Source organism: Acanthopagrus latus, chromosome 21 (assembly GCF_904848185.1).
Source record: "Acanthopagrus latus isolate v.2019 chromosome 21, fAcaLat1.1, whole genome shotgun sequence".
NCBI lineage: Eukaryota > Metazoa > Chordata > Actinopteri > Spariformes > Sparidae > Acanthopagrus > Acanthopagrus latus.
Window position 1 is genome coordinate 7,371,984 of NC_051059.1, and position 14,908 is coordinate 7,386,891.

The following is a 14,908-nucleotide window of genomic DNA, read 5'->3' on the forward strand; positions in this document are numbered from 1 at the left end:
ACACACACACACACACACACACACACACACACACAAATATTCACACACCCTGGCTGAGCACAAAGAGTTGTGAAGTAATTCAGTCAATGCAACCAACACACACGTTGTTCAGCGGGGAGGAAGTTGCCAGGAGGAAAATTAGTGCCGAGGAGTCTCCTCATCCACGCACATGTCTTGTTTCATTGGCTGAGAGGTGTGACGTCACAGAGCGGGCTACCCTATAAAAAGCCACTCTCCCACACAGACGAGCAGACAAGCCAAGACTCACTCACAGAGAGGAAGACAGCTCTGAGACGCGACAGACTTTACGAGCAACTGTCAAAACCTTTGGAACTATCCACCAGCGAGCGGGGAAAACATCTCATCATGTGCAGAGCACTCGACTCACTGCCTATCACCTGCTTGGAGAGGTGAGATCCATGAGAGGTTTTTGGGTTTTTTTGACAAATAACAGTCAATGTCCTTGTATTTCTAGAAGACAGCTGGACTTTAAATTCTAAGTTGTAACATGTTGTCTTTCTCTTCCATCTTCGCAGGGCAAAGGAGCTGAAAGCTTTGTTTGGAAGCTTATTACAAAAGTCGGATCACAGCATCACCAGCCAGTCGAAGAAAAATGAGAAACAGAGGTAAGACACGTGTTCGGAATTCTCTATTAAAGCAGATCCGTAAAATTAAAGTGGACTACGGGGATTTTTAGAACTTTTCTTCATGTTGCCTTCTCTGTCCCTCAGCAGGTTAAATGAAGACGAGCCTTCGAAATGGAGGGAGTCCTTTGAGAAGCTGTTGTGCAGTCAAAGTGAGTGTTCCAGATCACACCTGGTGCAAATGTTCTGATCGTTCCACGGGTTTGAGATGACTGCCAGATGTTAACTCTCTCCTGACTCTCCTTTCTTTTCTCCAGATGGACTGTGCCTGTTCAGAGCTTTCCTGGTCTCAGAGTTCAGCGAGGAGAACATCGCTTTCTACTTGGCTTGCGACGACTACAAGACAACGAAACCTTCAAAACTGGCCACCAAAGCCAAGAAAATTTACGACGAGTTCATCGGCTGTGATGCACCACGAGAGGTAAATAGTTTTGTTTTTTTTGTTTTTTTAAAACCCACATAGACAAGTCACGATACCCTGCTGGCTTCTACTACCTGCTGTACCTGTGATGTGTTAATAATCACCTCTCCTGTCCACCCAAAGGTGAATCTTGACCACCTGACCAAAGCCATCACCAAGGAGAACATGGATCATCCAAGGCAGTCCTGTTTTGAGCTGGCCCAAGAGAAAATCTACACCCTGATGGAGAAAGACTGCTACCCTCGCTTCCTCAAGTCCTCCATATACCTGGAGGCCAGCAGGAAGGCCAAGACCAGCTAAAAAGCTTCACCGACAACTGTCCTGCCAGCAGCAGAGACGGTGTGATCGCTCCTAAAAAAAGAGACATAAGCTTTACTGACGCACAGACTGACATTGGAAAGGTTCGCACGGAACAAATACCTCAGACCAAGAAGTTTTGGTGTCAGGCTGCGGGGTTATTCTGGAGACCGGAGGTTGCGGACAGCTTTGGGGTCCCGGATGGATCCTGAAGGACACGTGAAGCTGTGACTGAGACAGACGGAGCTGCCGGCGATGTCTGTCCCTGAAGAGACACCTGTACTGTACATACAGGGCTGCACCAACAGCAGCCATAGTGGCATCAATTATAAAACAGAGATATGAATGAGTTGCTTTCACACAACAAAACTACCACTGGGAGAGCCTCTGTAGCACTCGTGTTTATTTATTCATTATTTATTTAAAGTTATTTTATTTGGATCTTTTCGTATGTGTTTATTATGCTGTGCAACCGGTTGGTGAACCTGATGTGTACCTAATGTTTCTTTTTAATCTGAAGTACTGTATGTAAAAAAAAAAAAAAATCATAATAATAAATGAAACATCACCAATTGCCAGAGAGAAACGGTTACTGTTTTGTTCCATGGAAACCTCACACTTTGAGAATGTGGATGTGGTCTTGCGGTGAGGGAAAATGTAGAAGGAGGAAGGAGGAAGGCTTGCTCATGTGCGCTGTTTACACTGTAGTTGCTAACAACCCGACAGCCTCGGTGGTTCCACTTCACAAGTAGGTGATTGGATGACTCCTTTTTCTCTGGCGTTACGGGGAACGTGACTGTGTCTCAGTTCTTGTGCTTTTTTTAACACAAGAATCTGCCTTTGAGCCACGGAGAGAGAATACACGGTGAGGTCATTCTCACCGGTGATCATTTTTACAGGATTAGAGAAGGCCACCAATTTAGATTCAGACTTTTTAATACTCACCAGAGGGTGGACTACCTTGGCTGCCCGTAACCAGAGACAAACGGGGGACAGGTCAGCAGGGTCAGGAAATATAAAAGATGTGCATCGCTACATAAGTATTGCACAAACTAGGCATAGCACAGCAACCTGCCTAGCAACTGAATTGATTAAATGATATTAATTAAATAACATACATGTTTAAAAAAAAAATAAAAAAAAAAACATTTTGGCACACACACAGCATTTCACAACCTCAAGAAATACGGTGGCATTTTAAAAGTTTAGCACACAGACATTTAAGTGGAACTGAACATAACTCACAGTAAGGAAGTGAGTAAGATTGTGTGTGTTAAAGAACAACATCATTTTTGCCAGGCAGCCTACTGAGCACCTTAAGAAATACTTCAGTATGCCAAGGGTTAGACGTGAAGAATGATACCTCACATGTATGCGTTAAAAAACAAATCTACAGCTTAGCTCATTTTAGCTTAGTTTATCTTAGTTAAACCTGGATTATTTTAGCACAAAGTCTGTAATAGGGAAAGCAGCTGGCCTAGCTCTGACCAGCAGTAATTCAATTTGGAGGTGCAGGACTTTTTTAATGTTTGGACAGAGCCAGACTGTCACCCTGTTTCCAGTCTTTCCAGCCAAGCTAACCAAAACACATTATGATTGAAGCTACATTTAGCATACAGACATGAGATACTGATCTTCTAACATAACTCAAAGTAAGGAGGTCAATAAGATTGAGTGTGTGCGCGCGCCTGTGCGTGTGTCAAAAAAACAAGACCATTTTGCCGGGAAGCATCCGAGCGTGATGGGCGGTCGCCACGGCAACAGCAGCCGCCTACTCAGAAATCTCCATAGGCAGGTTTGTTTGTTAGCGGACAGCAGCCACTCACAGCCTGTGAGTCACAGCAGCCTCTCCTCCTCCTTGTAAGTCAACTCCTTTCCTCCATTCTCCCGCCGTCCATCACCGCCACCTCCTCGCCGCCTCCTCGCCGCCCTACCCCTCCCACACCCTCCTGCAGCAACGGCCTACTCCTGTTCAAACACTCGGCAGCTAAAGAGGCGAGGGCCGAGTCATTAACAGCGCTCTCACACACTCATGGAAAATGACAGGGGCTATATCTCAGCTCCTCCTAGAAGTGATGGGTAATGAGGCCTCCTCTGAATGCGGACGCAGTCATTGAGATGATGAATGGTTTGTTTGTCGGCTCAGCAAACTGAAACTCTAACAGACGGACTCGACTTTTAATTGACACTCACCCTTTGCTGTAGCAGCTGATGTTACACAACTTTATACAGTTATTATTTTCACTTTGCCCACCTACAGTTTTCTGTTCGGGCAGACGTTCATGATTCACATCTAATTCAAGCCATCAGATGTCGGGGGAAAAAAGACAGAAGCATGTAGAGACCTGATCAGGCGCGGCAGCGTGTGGGTGGACAGAACTTGTCGCACCTTTTTTGCCTCGATGTAAGTTATGATGATTGTGTTATCGGGAGGGTGTGAGCAGTCTGGAAATTTTGAACTTTTCGGATGGATGAATACACAAGAGAAACAAAGAGAGAGATAAGCTACCGGGATCGTGATAACTGTCTTATCTTGACGCCTGGAAGACAAAAGGTATTTTGCGGTAACAACAACCTGGATCAAAGTCGATCCGGCTCTAATCAAACACAGAGCGAAGAATGAGTCTATTGTGATTCCCAGCAGTGCATTTTTGCGTGATGTGTGTACACAGCTGGAGCCGACGAGAGATTTTTGAAATAACTAAATTGCAACTGAATCATACTGAATTTTAATGCCAGCCAGAGCGTGTGACTACCTGGACGTTGAGCTCATTTCCTGCCCTGTTTCCATCTGATCTGAGCAATAATCACACACTACAAGATATCGCCTCCTTTTTTTTAGCTGCTTATTAAAATTTAAAACAGGCACTATGTAAATATTTGATATCCAACATCTTCATGCCTTAAAAAAATTACACATTTTTAGACTTGAAGAAATTTCCCCAACATACACAGTCAGTGGCAGCAGAAGTACTCTGATCTTTAACCTCAGTAACAGTAGCAATGCAACAGTGTAGAAACACTTCGTTATGAGTGATAGTCCTGCATTCACAGTCTTAAAAGGGCACTACGTAGTATTGGAGAGGAAATTCAAACTCTCAAAATATTTATTTGAAATATTAATGAGGTAATAATACAAACAAAACTGAGTAAACAACCTGTTCTCGGAGGTAAAGGTCCCAGGACACTGTTTTAATCTAGAAATCTGGCAGGGTCCGCCAAATTTAAACAACCTAAAACTGTATGATATTGTGTTGTCCTTCATGGTCACTTTGTTTATTCAGAGTTATTTTTATTTTGTTTGTTTAATCATAAAGACTGAAGATTGAAGATCTTTCTCTTCTGATTAAAATGTCATCCCTAGAACTGCGTAGTGCACCTTTAATAAAAAAGGAAACGGACGACTTCTCCACAAATGACAACATGAGTTACAAATGAGAACAACACAGGACAAAACGTGAGTATCTTTCATCATTTAGTCTATAATAGAAATGGATCGCCAGTTAGGAACAACATAAAGCAAAAATAGACAACATTGTACAGTGATAGTCAGGTTTATAGGGAAACAATGTAAACACTGATGATTCTACTATCCTATAGCCATTACATTGTGCAATTAGCATTACTTCATAATGATTCACAGAGGCAGAACACTTGTCTGTTGCTAGTTTAAGCAAAATTGTTGCCATGAAATTATGCTTATGCTGAATGGCCTGTAGTATGCATTGTATTACTGGATTATAAGTAGTGATGCATTAACGGGTAAGAATCATACATAGATATTTGCCCTCAAAATGGAAATACTAGTACCTAAAAATTGTATTTAAAGGTGTTATCATTCTACAAGTTATTATTATTATTATTATTACCATAGTTGTTGTAGCAGACTTTGCTTGTGCTTATGTTGCTAACACTAACATCATTAGTGATGTCAGTGCTGGCCAACCAACCGTCAGAGTTCTTACACAGACACAAACAAAACAATTGTTTTGGACCCAACAAACTAAGATTATTAAATTATTAATTATCATCATTCAGTCATTTTTATCAATCATAAAAATGTTTTTTATGATTGATAAAAATGATCATGCAACACCTTTCTGAAGTCCGTTACAATCCACCACTGCACACAGTTCAGTGTAACTGCTGTAACTGAAAGATTCCTCTTTACATACTTGATGTCCGTATGTGAAGAATGACTGATAAAGTTGTTATTGTCTTTATTTCAGGGCATCAAGTGAAGAATAAACAGAGATTATGACGTTTTGGGGGTGGCTTTATGCTTTTACAGTGGCAAATAACTTGACATTTAATATCATGCAGTTCAGATGATATTATCTTAATGGCTTTGAATGAGGCTGAACACTTACAGACATGAGGGAAACATATACTGGATGTAGAATCTGCTGCCCAAGACATAATCAAGACACAAACAGAATCAAAAAAAAAAAATTGGGGGCAAAACTGTGTACGATATGTGTCATGCACCACTGATAACATGAATGTAAACCAATTTCAGGTAGTGTGTTGTATACCTGAACGTGCCCACATCTGTTCTCAAACAGACTTGGATGACTCTTGCTGTCGCCAGTGTTTTCCACTTTCAACTTACAGTAAAGAATAATATCATTTTAAGGAAAATGAACATCCTGGAAATTTATGTGATTGGAGCTCAACTTTATGAGCCTATTTTTAAGTGCGGGATTTTCCTCTGGCCAGAAGAAGAAGAAAGCAGCTGCCAAGGAAAACTATTAGGCCGATAAGCTGCCAAAGGCTTTTGACAAGCCCTTAAAGTAACACAGAGAAATTCCTCAAGGACACAGCCTCCGTACAGAAACCTAGTGATGTGATGATAACTGGTAATGATTCAAATTTATCAGTGGCATTAAGAAACACGCGTTTTTGTCAATGTTGTTTTGTAAACTCCACGATGCTGCGTTACCGCTCCATTTTTCAAAAGGGAAAGCGTGTATCTTCCCTTCCTCTCTTAAAATCACGAATCCCTGAAATCGAGTCTCACAAGGGGCCTTTCATTGCCTTTATATTATTTCTCTTCTCTTCTCCCTCCTTGCGTGTTCTGTGATCTTTTCACTGTCCACTGTCAGAACCACAATCAAAGTGCCTTGTTAAAAATACAAAGAGATAAGATGCTGTCGTGTGGATTCTGACTACATATAAAGCCTCCATCCAACACATTGTGCAAAATACATATCTGAATGAATAGTAATTGCTGCAGCCGATGCCCAAACACTTTCTCCGGCAGACTGATTGTTTATTTACTGTGTTTTTCTACTTGTTTGAAGGCAGTTTTATAATGGCTACTCTCTGCTAAATAGCTTGGAAAAACCATAATGTGTTTACACAAAAAGGAAAAACAAGAAGATTAAGGTTTATCTCACTTCGGGATCATAAAGTTTTACAATCGGCGTTGTAAACACAGACGGGCGTCCCACACCTGGATTAGTCGACATGGGAGAGGCTCGGCCCGGCCCGGAGTGTTTTGTAAAGCTCGGATCACTTTAATGCAGGCTGCCTCAAATGTCAGGGAGGTGGAGACACAATGGGGCGCAACAGAGGTGGATCAGGCTCATCTGGGCACCCACTCCGCCGGCAGAAATGAGTCAGCTCGCTCATTTAAAAAACATATTTGCTGTACTAGTGGTGATTAATAAGGGCTTCAACTTGGGAGAGGGGTGCAAAGACAAAGAGCTGCAGCCGCGGTTGCCGAGGGAACAAACCCTGCACGGCTCAGTGGTCCCATCCCAACGTCCACTCGAAAAGCACTCGGGTTATTCTGCACGAGCTTAAACCGATCTGCGTTTCATTTGGCCTCCGAGATAAACACAATAAAACATTTTCCGCTGCCACAAATAAACTCCCAACGTGTCCACTTGTTCAAAATAGCCTCTGGTCAGGCATTGTAAACACTTAACGGTCTGATAATAAGTGATATCAACGTGCCGGTGGGAGATGCGGGAACTGGTCCTCTAATGTCAACATGTGGTCTGCATTATTTCACTATACGATGGCGTATAAAGACAAACGGGAGTCGAGCCGTATGGCCTGGCAAATAACGATGACTCACCTCAGCGAGGTAAAGCCGCATATGCTTGCCATTAGTTTGCTTTTCCAGCAGGAGTGACGTGAGGCCTGAGGAGACGAAGTTTGTGTTTTCTCCCCTGGGCCTCCTGCTCTCCTCCTGCACTTTAAAGACATGCTAATCAGACGGGCTGGAAACTCTGAATTGCCCAAAGGTATGAACGTAGGAGGTACTGTGTGATGCGGCTGTATTCTTCCAGGGTGTTTCCTTCTCATCCGCCTACTCAAGGCTTGAATAATTAGACAGAAAGGCCGCTAAGAAGAAGCAGTTTAAATGTGAAGTACGGATGAAGTGGCCACCTTTAGTACTTTCCTTTGTAATGCGTTTTTAATCTACGCATATTAATGTTGATGTAAAGCACTTTGTAACTTGTGTTTAGAAAAGTGCTATATAAAGCAAGTTTCATTTACTTACTTAAAATGAACAGGGGGCAGCATATCACCAGAGTAACCGCTAACTGTAGCTGCTGTTAGCTAGGTAGCTCTGTTAGCCATGCAGCTAGGAGCCCAGACTGTGACTTCAGGGAACTGGGGAATGTTGTTTTTTTTATACACCGCTTTGGAGCTTTTGGACCTGGACAGTTCAGGTCAGCTGGTTAGCATGCTAACTTCTGTACATATATCTGCAAGACCAAAGACATCATAACATCAAAACTGTGATTCATATTCTGTTGACACTTTCAGTCATTTTTTGAATGTTTTCAACTAAAATTCCTATATAGCCCAGAGTTATTATTATTATTATTATTATTATTATTATTATTATTATTATTATTATTGTTAAAAAGAAGAAGAAGAAGAAGAAGAAGAAGAAGAAGAAGAATTAATAAGAATAATTAATAAGAATAATGTTATTATTATCAAGAAGAAGAAGCAGAAGAAACGCATCAAAAGTGTACAAAGTGTGGGATTGAGTAACTCTTTCTGAGAATGTGCCCCATAAGAGACCCTCTGTGTTGTTTGTCACATGTCCACTCACTCTGAGTTATTTGAGAATATTCCTATTCTTGAGATTTGAGGAAACTCTTTCTTGACAAATGAGCCAATTATCTGCCTCTGTACTAAAACTAAATTTCAAAACACCAGACCCTTTCCCACATTACTCTGACACACAATAAGTAGGATGAGTAAGCTGTTGACAGTGTTTGTATGTTTTGTTGACTACATCTTTATTTATTCTGCATTAGAAGGAAGCGTCCATCAGTTGGGATTTGACTTGAGACAATATAGTGAAAACTATGAACCTCTTAAAAGCTTCAGTTCAAGTCCAGACATCAAACGCTAACTGAGCAGTAAGGTCCAAGGTTCACCAAGTTCACCTCCTCAGCAGATAATTTAGGTGGGATCTTCATGTTCTGATGAGTTGAGGACATCCACAAAGCCAGTGTGTACAAACAGTCAAACTGAGGCCAGCGTGCTCACTGAAGGGAACATAGACAATTTTGGAAATCTGTCTTGCTTTGTTGCTGAGGGTTAGCGAGGGTTTATGCAGTTGTTCTGATGCTACAGCCAGGGGACAGTTAGCTTAGCTTAGCATAAAGACAATAAACAAAGGGAAATAGCCAGCCAGGTTCTTTTAAATGGTAACACAATCCACTTCTCAGCATATCCAAGGCTCACTAGGCAGCAAATGTAACATAATGCAAGAATAACTGTAATTCACTTACTTCTGATCAGAAACTAAGGCCTTGACAGCCTTGTTACCAACCCTGCTGGAAAACCCAGCATACACCAGCATATGTTGTGTTTTGTGCTGGTATGCTGGTGACCAGCATGCGATGTGTCTACAATTTATTTCATATTGCAGAGGAGTGAAGTTGGCTGTGGAAGCCCAGCACAGGACACAGAGTCAGTGAGGTTGTCACAGTACACCAAGTTTATTGAACACAAGCTTCAAACCTTCAAGATTTTGGGGTCGCATTGAACCTAAATATACAAGAATATGAATGCAACACAAGTTGAAGTGAACAATTTTATAATGGTTTTCTTTTTTATGAACACAAAATAATTACTTCTTTCAGATTTTGAACACACATTTGTCAAAAATCCAATAAGATAAGCCATCCACCTGGCAGGTGTGGCAAATCAAGATGCCGATTGAACAGGATTCAGGCACAGGTGTTTCCTGCCCAGCATGCTGGTGCATGGGATGCTGGTGACCAGCTTCAACAGCAACTTCACCAGCATGGACCAGCATGGAAATCATGCTGGTCGATGCTGTTTTTTTTCCAGCAGAGAAGTCATAGCAAGCCAGCTTATATTAAATACCAGTGCAACAGGAAGAAGGCCAGTTCGCCTTCTATTTTGCAACACTTTCCAACAACTAAAACCTGCTCTAGTTTTGTCATTTGGTCTCTTTGCCTCTGTCATGAACTCCGTAAAGGCTGCAGAGTCCAGTTCCATTTCTGGTGCCCACTCCAGTGTTGCTCCTTGCCAGCAATCTTCGCTGGGGTCCCCTACTGCCTGAGCAAAAATAAACCTCCTCTTGCCGTCTGTGCAAAGTTCTTCTGTTAAGAGTGTCAACACCAACAATCTGCAGCAATGCAGATGCAGTCTCAGCTAGCTGTTCCCTCAAGTTTCAGTAGCCTATTATTTGTGCTCAGCGAAGCTAACTGTAACCTGTAGCTTCATATTAAGCATAAGCGTACTTAATCTACCTCCAACATGGCTCTAAAAACTCACCTCTCTATTACACGTCTGCAGTGTAAAGTGTTTTCCTGTGTCACAGTCTTTGCACATTTCCAATACTGTCCCTGTTCAGCAGGTCTTAGAAATGTCATGACCAGCAGACAGAGGTTAAAGGGATAGTTCGTGTTTTTTGAAGTGGGGTCATATAAAGTACATGTGTATAGAGAAATTTCACACAATAACGTGCCATTAAGATAACTGTAAAGGCATAATTTTGACTTGCATCGGTTGCCTGTGTTGTGCAATTTCAGCGGCTGTGAAAAAAAAACATAAACAAAAAGGGACGAAGAAGAGTGGAAGACGGTTTTTATTTATTCGATTTTTTTTTTTTCCTTTCACAAGCTCACTATGTCACCAGAATCAGACAAATACAAGTCTGCTCTCATGAAAGGCCACTTTATTGATCTCTGAGGGGACATAGAGTCACGCTGTGGTTGCTTTGTCCAAGAATAGAAATTCAACAGCAAAGGATGACTGTGATAAAAAAAAATATGAAGACGCATGAAGAATAGAGAATAGGAATAAAAAGAGCATCATGGTATAAATGCCTTCCCAAAACTTGCATTCGTATTTGCAGCGTCCGCCATAATTTAAAGACCCTGCGCAACCAAGCGTGTGACTCAATGCAGTTGGAGTCCGGCTGTAATGTCATAATATTCAGGGAGTTCTGGAGGTCACAGTTCACCATGAGGTATTCTGGGAAGAGCAGCAATGAGCCAAAGAAGACATTTGTTAAGTTGAATAGGCACTTTGTGTGAACCCTGCCGCCACCAGCAGTGTGTTTATTCCCATAACACATTATCTCCATAAACTCTGCTGGCAGCTATGAGATTAAGTGACGCACATTAACAATCCTTCAAGTCCGTTTTTTCCACTGTGGAGCTCAAAAAAGCCACAGGAAATAGTGACGTACGCTGCTCTGCCAACGCCACACGATTAGAAGTGAGAAAGTGTGTGGCAATAACGGGGTGGCTTCCATAGTGACAAGGTAATTGGATTTGTAGGAAGGTCAGCTTTGTACTCAGCCACTCCAACAAACACCACGGGCTGTGTGTTTATTGACCTATGAAGAGCAATGAATGTCTAAAAGCAGCTGATCTCATGTCAGTCACGTGCCAGTGTGTGGACATAAACACAACACCAGATTCCTATTTGCTAATCGGACAGATTGTGCAAACAGTGCTCATGCTTGGTATTATGATAGAGTGTATAGGGGGAAAAGCACCGCAATAACAATCCTCAAAGTGACACTGATTCAGCCAGTCTAAAGCATTGCCTCCCATTCATTCTTTCATTCTTTTCACTCTGTTGTTTATTTTAACTGCACATGTTCGCTTCCATGACGGGCAATGTTGCTTGGTTGGTCTTTTGTCCTCGGTCAAGACAGAAATATTTCAGTGTTATCAGTGTGACCTTCAAAGCTGTAGTCTGTGACTTTTTTTTCTGCTAAAATTTCATTATGATCTGACAGTAGAATAAAATCATGCCTTTCCCTCGTGCAGGCGCAGTGCCTGCTCTTACCTAGTCAGATTTGTTCAAGCTCAAACTGTAAACAGTGGTTGAGAACAGACAACAACAACAAAGATGAAAAATGCCCCACCATTGCCTACATCAAACAGAAGAAATAGGAAGACTGACGAAGAAAAGCAGCGTTAAAAGAATTGAGCCGAGCCAGAGAGAGAAGGATAAATATCGGCGCATCATTTCAGAGGTGGAGAGAGCTGCAGGATTTTTAAGGACTCAAGTGTAGCGCAGAATTTGCTGCTTTTCTACTGGACAAGTAAGGACCCCTGCTTGATATACGTTTCATATCGCCGATGCTGCAGTCGAGCCATGTAGCTTGTTGGTAGATCTAGCTTGTTAGCTCGTATGCTAATTCCAGTGTTTATCTTTGCCTTTATAGCTAATGGTTAGCAAAAGTGTTTTTCAAGTGACCGGGCAGTTACAACATTAGCTTGTGCTCAGTACACTCTGAAGTGGTTGAATTGGTTCAGAGAAATAACATCACCCATGCTTCCGAGAAAAATAAAATGTTGTGCCGGGTAATGATTAGCTGGTAACTCTGTCTACCGGGATGTGAGGTATAATGTTTGTTACTCGAGATATCTACATGAGACACTTGTCATTGTAATTTAGTTCTTTTGACCAGAAATAGATCAATCAGGGCTTATGGTCTTGTTGTTATTTAGAACGTGACATCTCGGTTATGTGGCGTCCTCTGTTACCATGGTTACAAGCCTGCTTGTGCATGACAGGCTTCTCTGTGGGGAGAAAAACTCCAGACTGCAGCTTTAAGCCTCAGCTGTTCTTTGTGTAATGATAATTAGGAAGTGTTAGCATGCTAACATAAAAAAAAAAAAAAAAAACTGAACAGGTTATGCATGTTAGCATTGTCTTTTTCTGCTTGTTAGCACTCTGATGGTAGCATTTCACTCAAAGCTCCGCCGTGCCAAAGACGTGTTCAGGTCAACACAGACCAAATCACAGGACAATGGGAAGTATACAATGCCCTAATGTGAGAGGGCCCATGAAGTCACAGAGGCCCCTGGGAGAAGGGGCAGGGTGCAGGATTTTTATGCTACGGCCGTGGCTGTGGTGCCAAATCACATATACTGGCAAGCACAGAATCTTGATTGTGGAATTCAGTGTGATACAAATTATCCACTGCCATAATTACTCCAGAGTTGAAGAAATATCATAAATGGCGTTGTGGTGTTTTGTCACCTGAAGTCTTTAAACTTCCAGACCTACCGGAGTCTTTCTGAAATAAAAATTAAAAATCAATCATTTAACCTGAGCTGATTCTGAAGGGCAAATACCTCTGTAGATTAGTTAAATCCTGAATCTTGTTGTCTTTTTTGCACTCCAGCGTATATCAGTCAACTGGTATTGCATTGTTATGATGAACTATATCTTTTGTTATCATTACAGTTTTCTGGAGTCATGCTTTTTTATTTCGATTCTCAAGGGAATATCAATCAAACCGATGCTGTTTTATTCATTTTAAGAATTGTGTGTATTCATTTTGCAAATAAACTCCTCTGCTGGCCAAGATTGAGAGTTGAAAAGATGGAGTAAATGAAAGAAAAATGTTGTGTGACAGATCAAGTGCCAACCCACTGTGTGCATCTAGTGTAACTACAAAAATATAGCATCGAAGTTCCACGCAGCTCTTCTCCTCAAGGAAGCTCGACCCGTTGAGGATGCACTCGACCCTTGTTGCGCCCTCACAGCCGGGTAAAAAGCAGAAGAAAGATTTACCTGATGCTAAGTGTTAAAATAAGCGCAGCATCTGACGCGCATGCATCCCTTCCTACTCATCTAAGAAAATAATCCTGGGCAAGAGTCTTGTCGGTAGAACAGCAGCGTCACAGCTGAACCCATGAAAGTGTCAACACGTGACGGCCGAGTCACCAGCTGTGGTGGCAACTCTGAGAAGATGGCACGTGTGAAAGGCAGTAATTCATGCTGCTGGAACTGGATGCCCTGAGTAAGATGTCAACTACTTGAGAGGAGATGATTTACGGAAGGAGACATCTTGGTACAGTATTTCTGTTCCGTTCAAATGGGATTTCGGAGTACACTTTGTCCCCGGGTAACAGTGTCTGGATACTCGTATCCCAAAAAATTAAAGTGGGTGGTGATTTTATAAATTGACAGGACACTCTGTTCCTATGGACCTTGACAAAGTCTCTCTATACTTTTCAGTGAGGCAGAGAGGACAGCATTCATGCTGAGTGGTTCTTCACACACGTTGACAAAAGACAAGCTTTGCACAAAGATGAAGGCGTACATGGGGAATTTAAAAAAAACAGTGCAGTGAATATATAAAGTTGTCTCTTCTCCTTGTCTGTGAAATGCAAAGAGCTCTGTTGCCACCTGCTGGGGAGACAGCACGACTGAAGTCTTATGCGCATATGGATCGACTGTGTTGTTCTGGCCGTGAGAGTTCTGAGACTCCAGATTTGGGGAAAACAAAACATTGTTCATGTTGCATGGATGAGATCCTGTGTGCCAAAGTTGCCATATAGTAAAAATGGATGAAGGTAATGTGTGTAATATGAAAGGTGTTGCTTATGGCTGCAAACCCAAAGACAATGTCCACGGAACAGAACATATCGTTGGATGGGGGCTGGGTATACTATATGATTCTGAGGGCTGTATGAGGTAGCGTGTCACCTCAGGGTTGTTGTAAGGTTGCAGTTGCGTAGGCGCTCACACGTGAACTCTCCAAAGCTTCCGTCCATGGAAAGCCTGAAATGTCCCAGCCGACTGAGAACACTCTGGCTCCCGTCACCGGTGAAGGGAGCAACTGTCTCATCACTGCCATCCTCGTTACAGGTTTTAAAAGAGCCTTTGTCTCTGCACCGCACGTTCCTCACATAACAGGCGTCCGGCCTCGGGGGCTTGAAACAAACTTAACTGAGAAAATTCGCCAGCAAAGTTGAAACAAAAGCGGCCCGCAGGCACGAAACCTAACCTAACGTTAGCTGAGCTTGTTTGATAAGAAAATGAACAGCAAGGCATCAAGAAGTTGCTGGTCAGCAGAGAGACAAACAGAGCTTAAAGGATAGTAAATATCGATCATGTGGAAACAAATAAGATTTCAAATGAATGCCAATGTTTCCCAGTTATTGCTGAATGTGTCAATTAGTGCCTGGACACCCTATTAGAACCTTTCAGGATCAAAAACATTATAAATGATGTCCAGGTTCAGGTCGGGTTCTGTCGCACCGCAGATATAAAATATGTGTATTAC

At 42.1% G+C, this 14,908-nt stretch overlaps 1 protein-coding gene across 2 annotated transcripts; it reads left to right on the forward strand.

Annotated features, from left to right (window-relative positions):
• The first annotated feature begins 244 nt into the window (after positions 1-244).
• rgs5b (regulator of G protein signaling 5b) lies at positions 245-1,944 on the forward strand. 2 transcript variants are annotated; one of them, XM_037084114.1, is made up of 5 exons: positions 245-410; positions 537-626; positions 735-796; positions 902-1,065; positions 1,189-1,944. In XM_037084114.1, the coding sequence occupies exons 1-5, from the start codon at positions 367-369 to the stop codon at positions 1,363-1,365; spliced, it is 537 nt and encodes a 178-aa protein (XP_036940009.1). In that variant the 5' UTR covers positions 245-366; the 3' UTR covers positions 1,366-1,944. The 2 variants fall into 2 exon arrangements, with proteins under 2 accessions (XP_036940009.1, XP_036940008.1); XM_037084113.1 differs by having other exon boundaries at positions 247-410; positions 732-796.
• Positions 1,945-14,908: the final 12,964 nt, after the last annotated feature.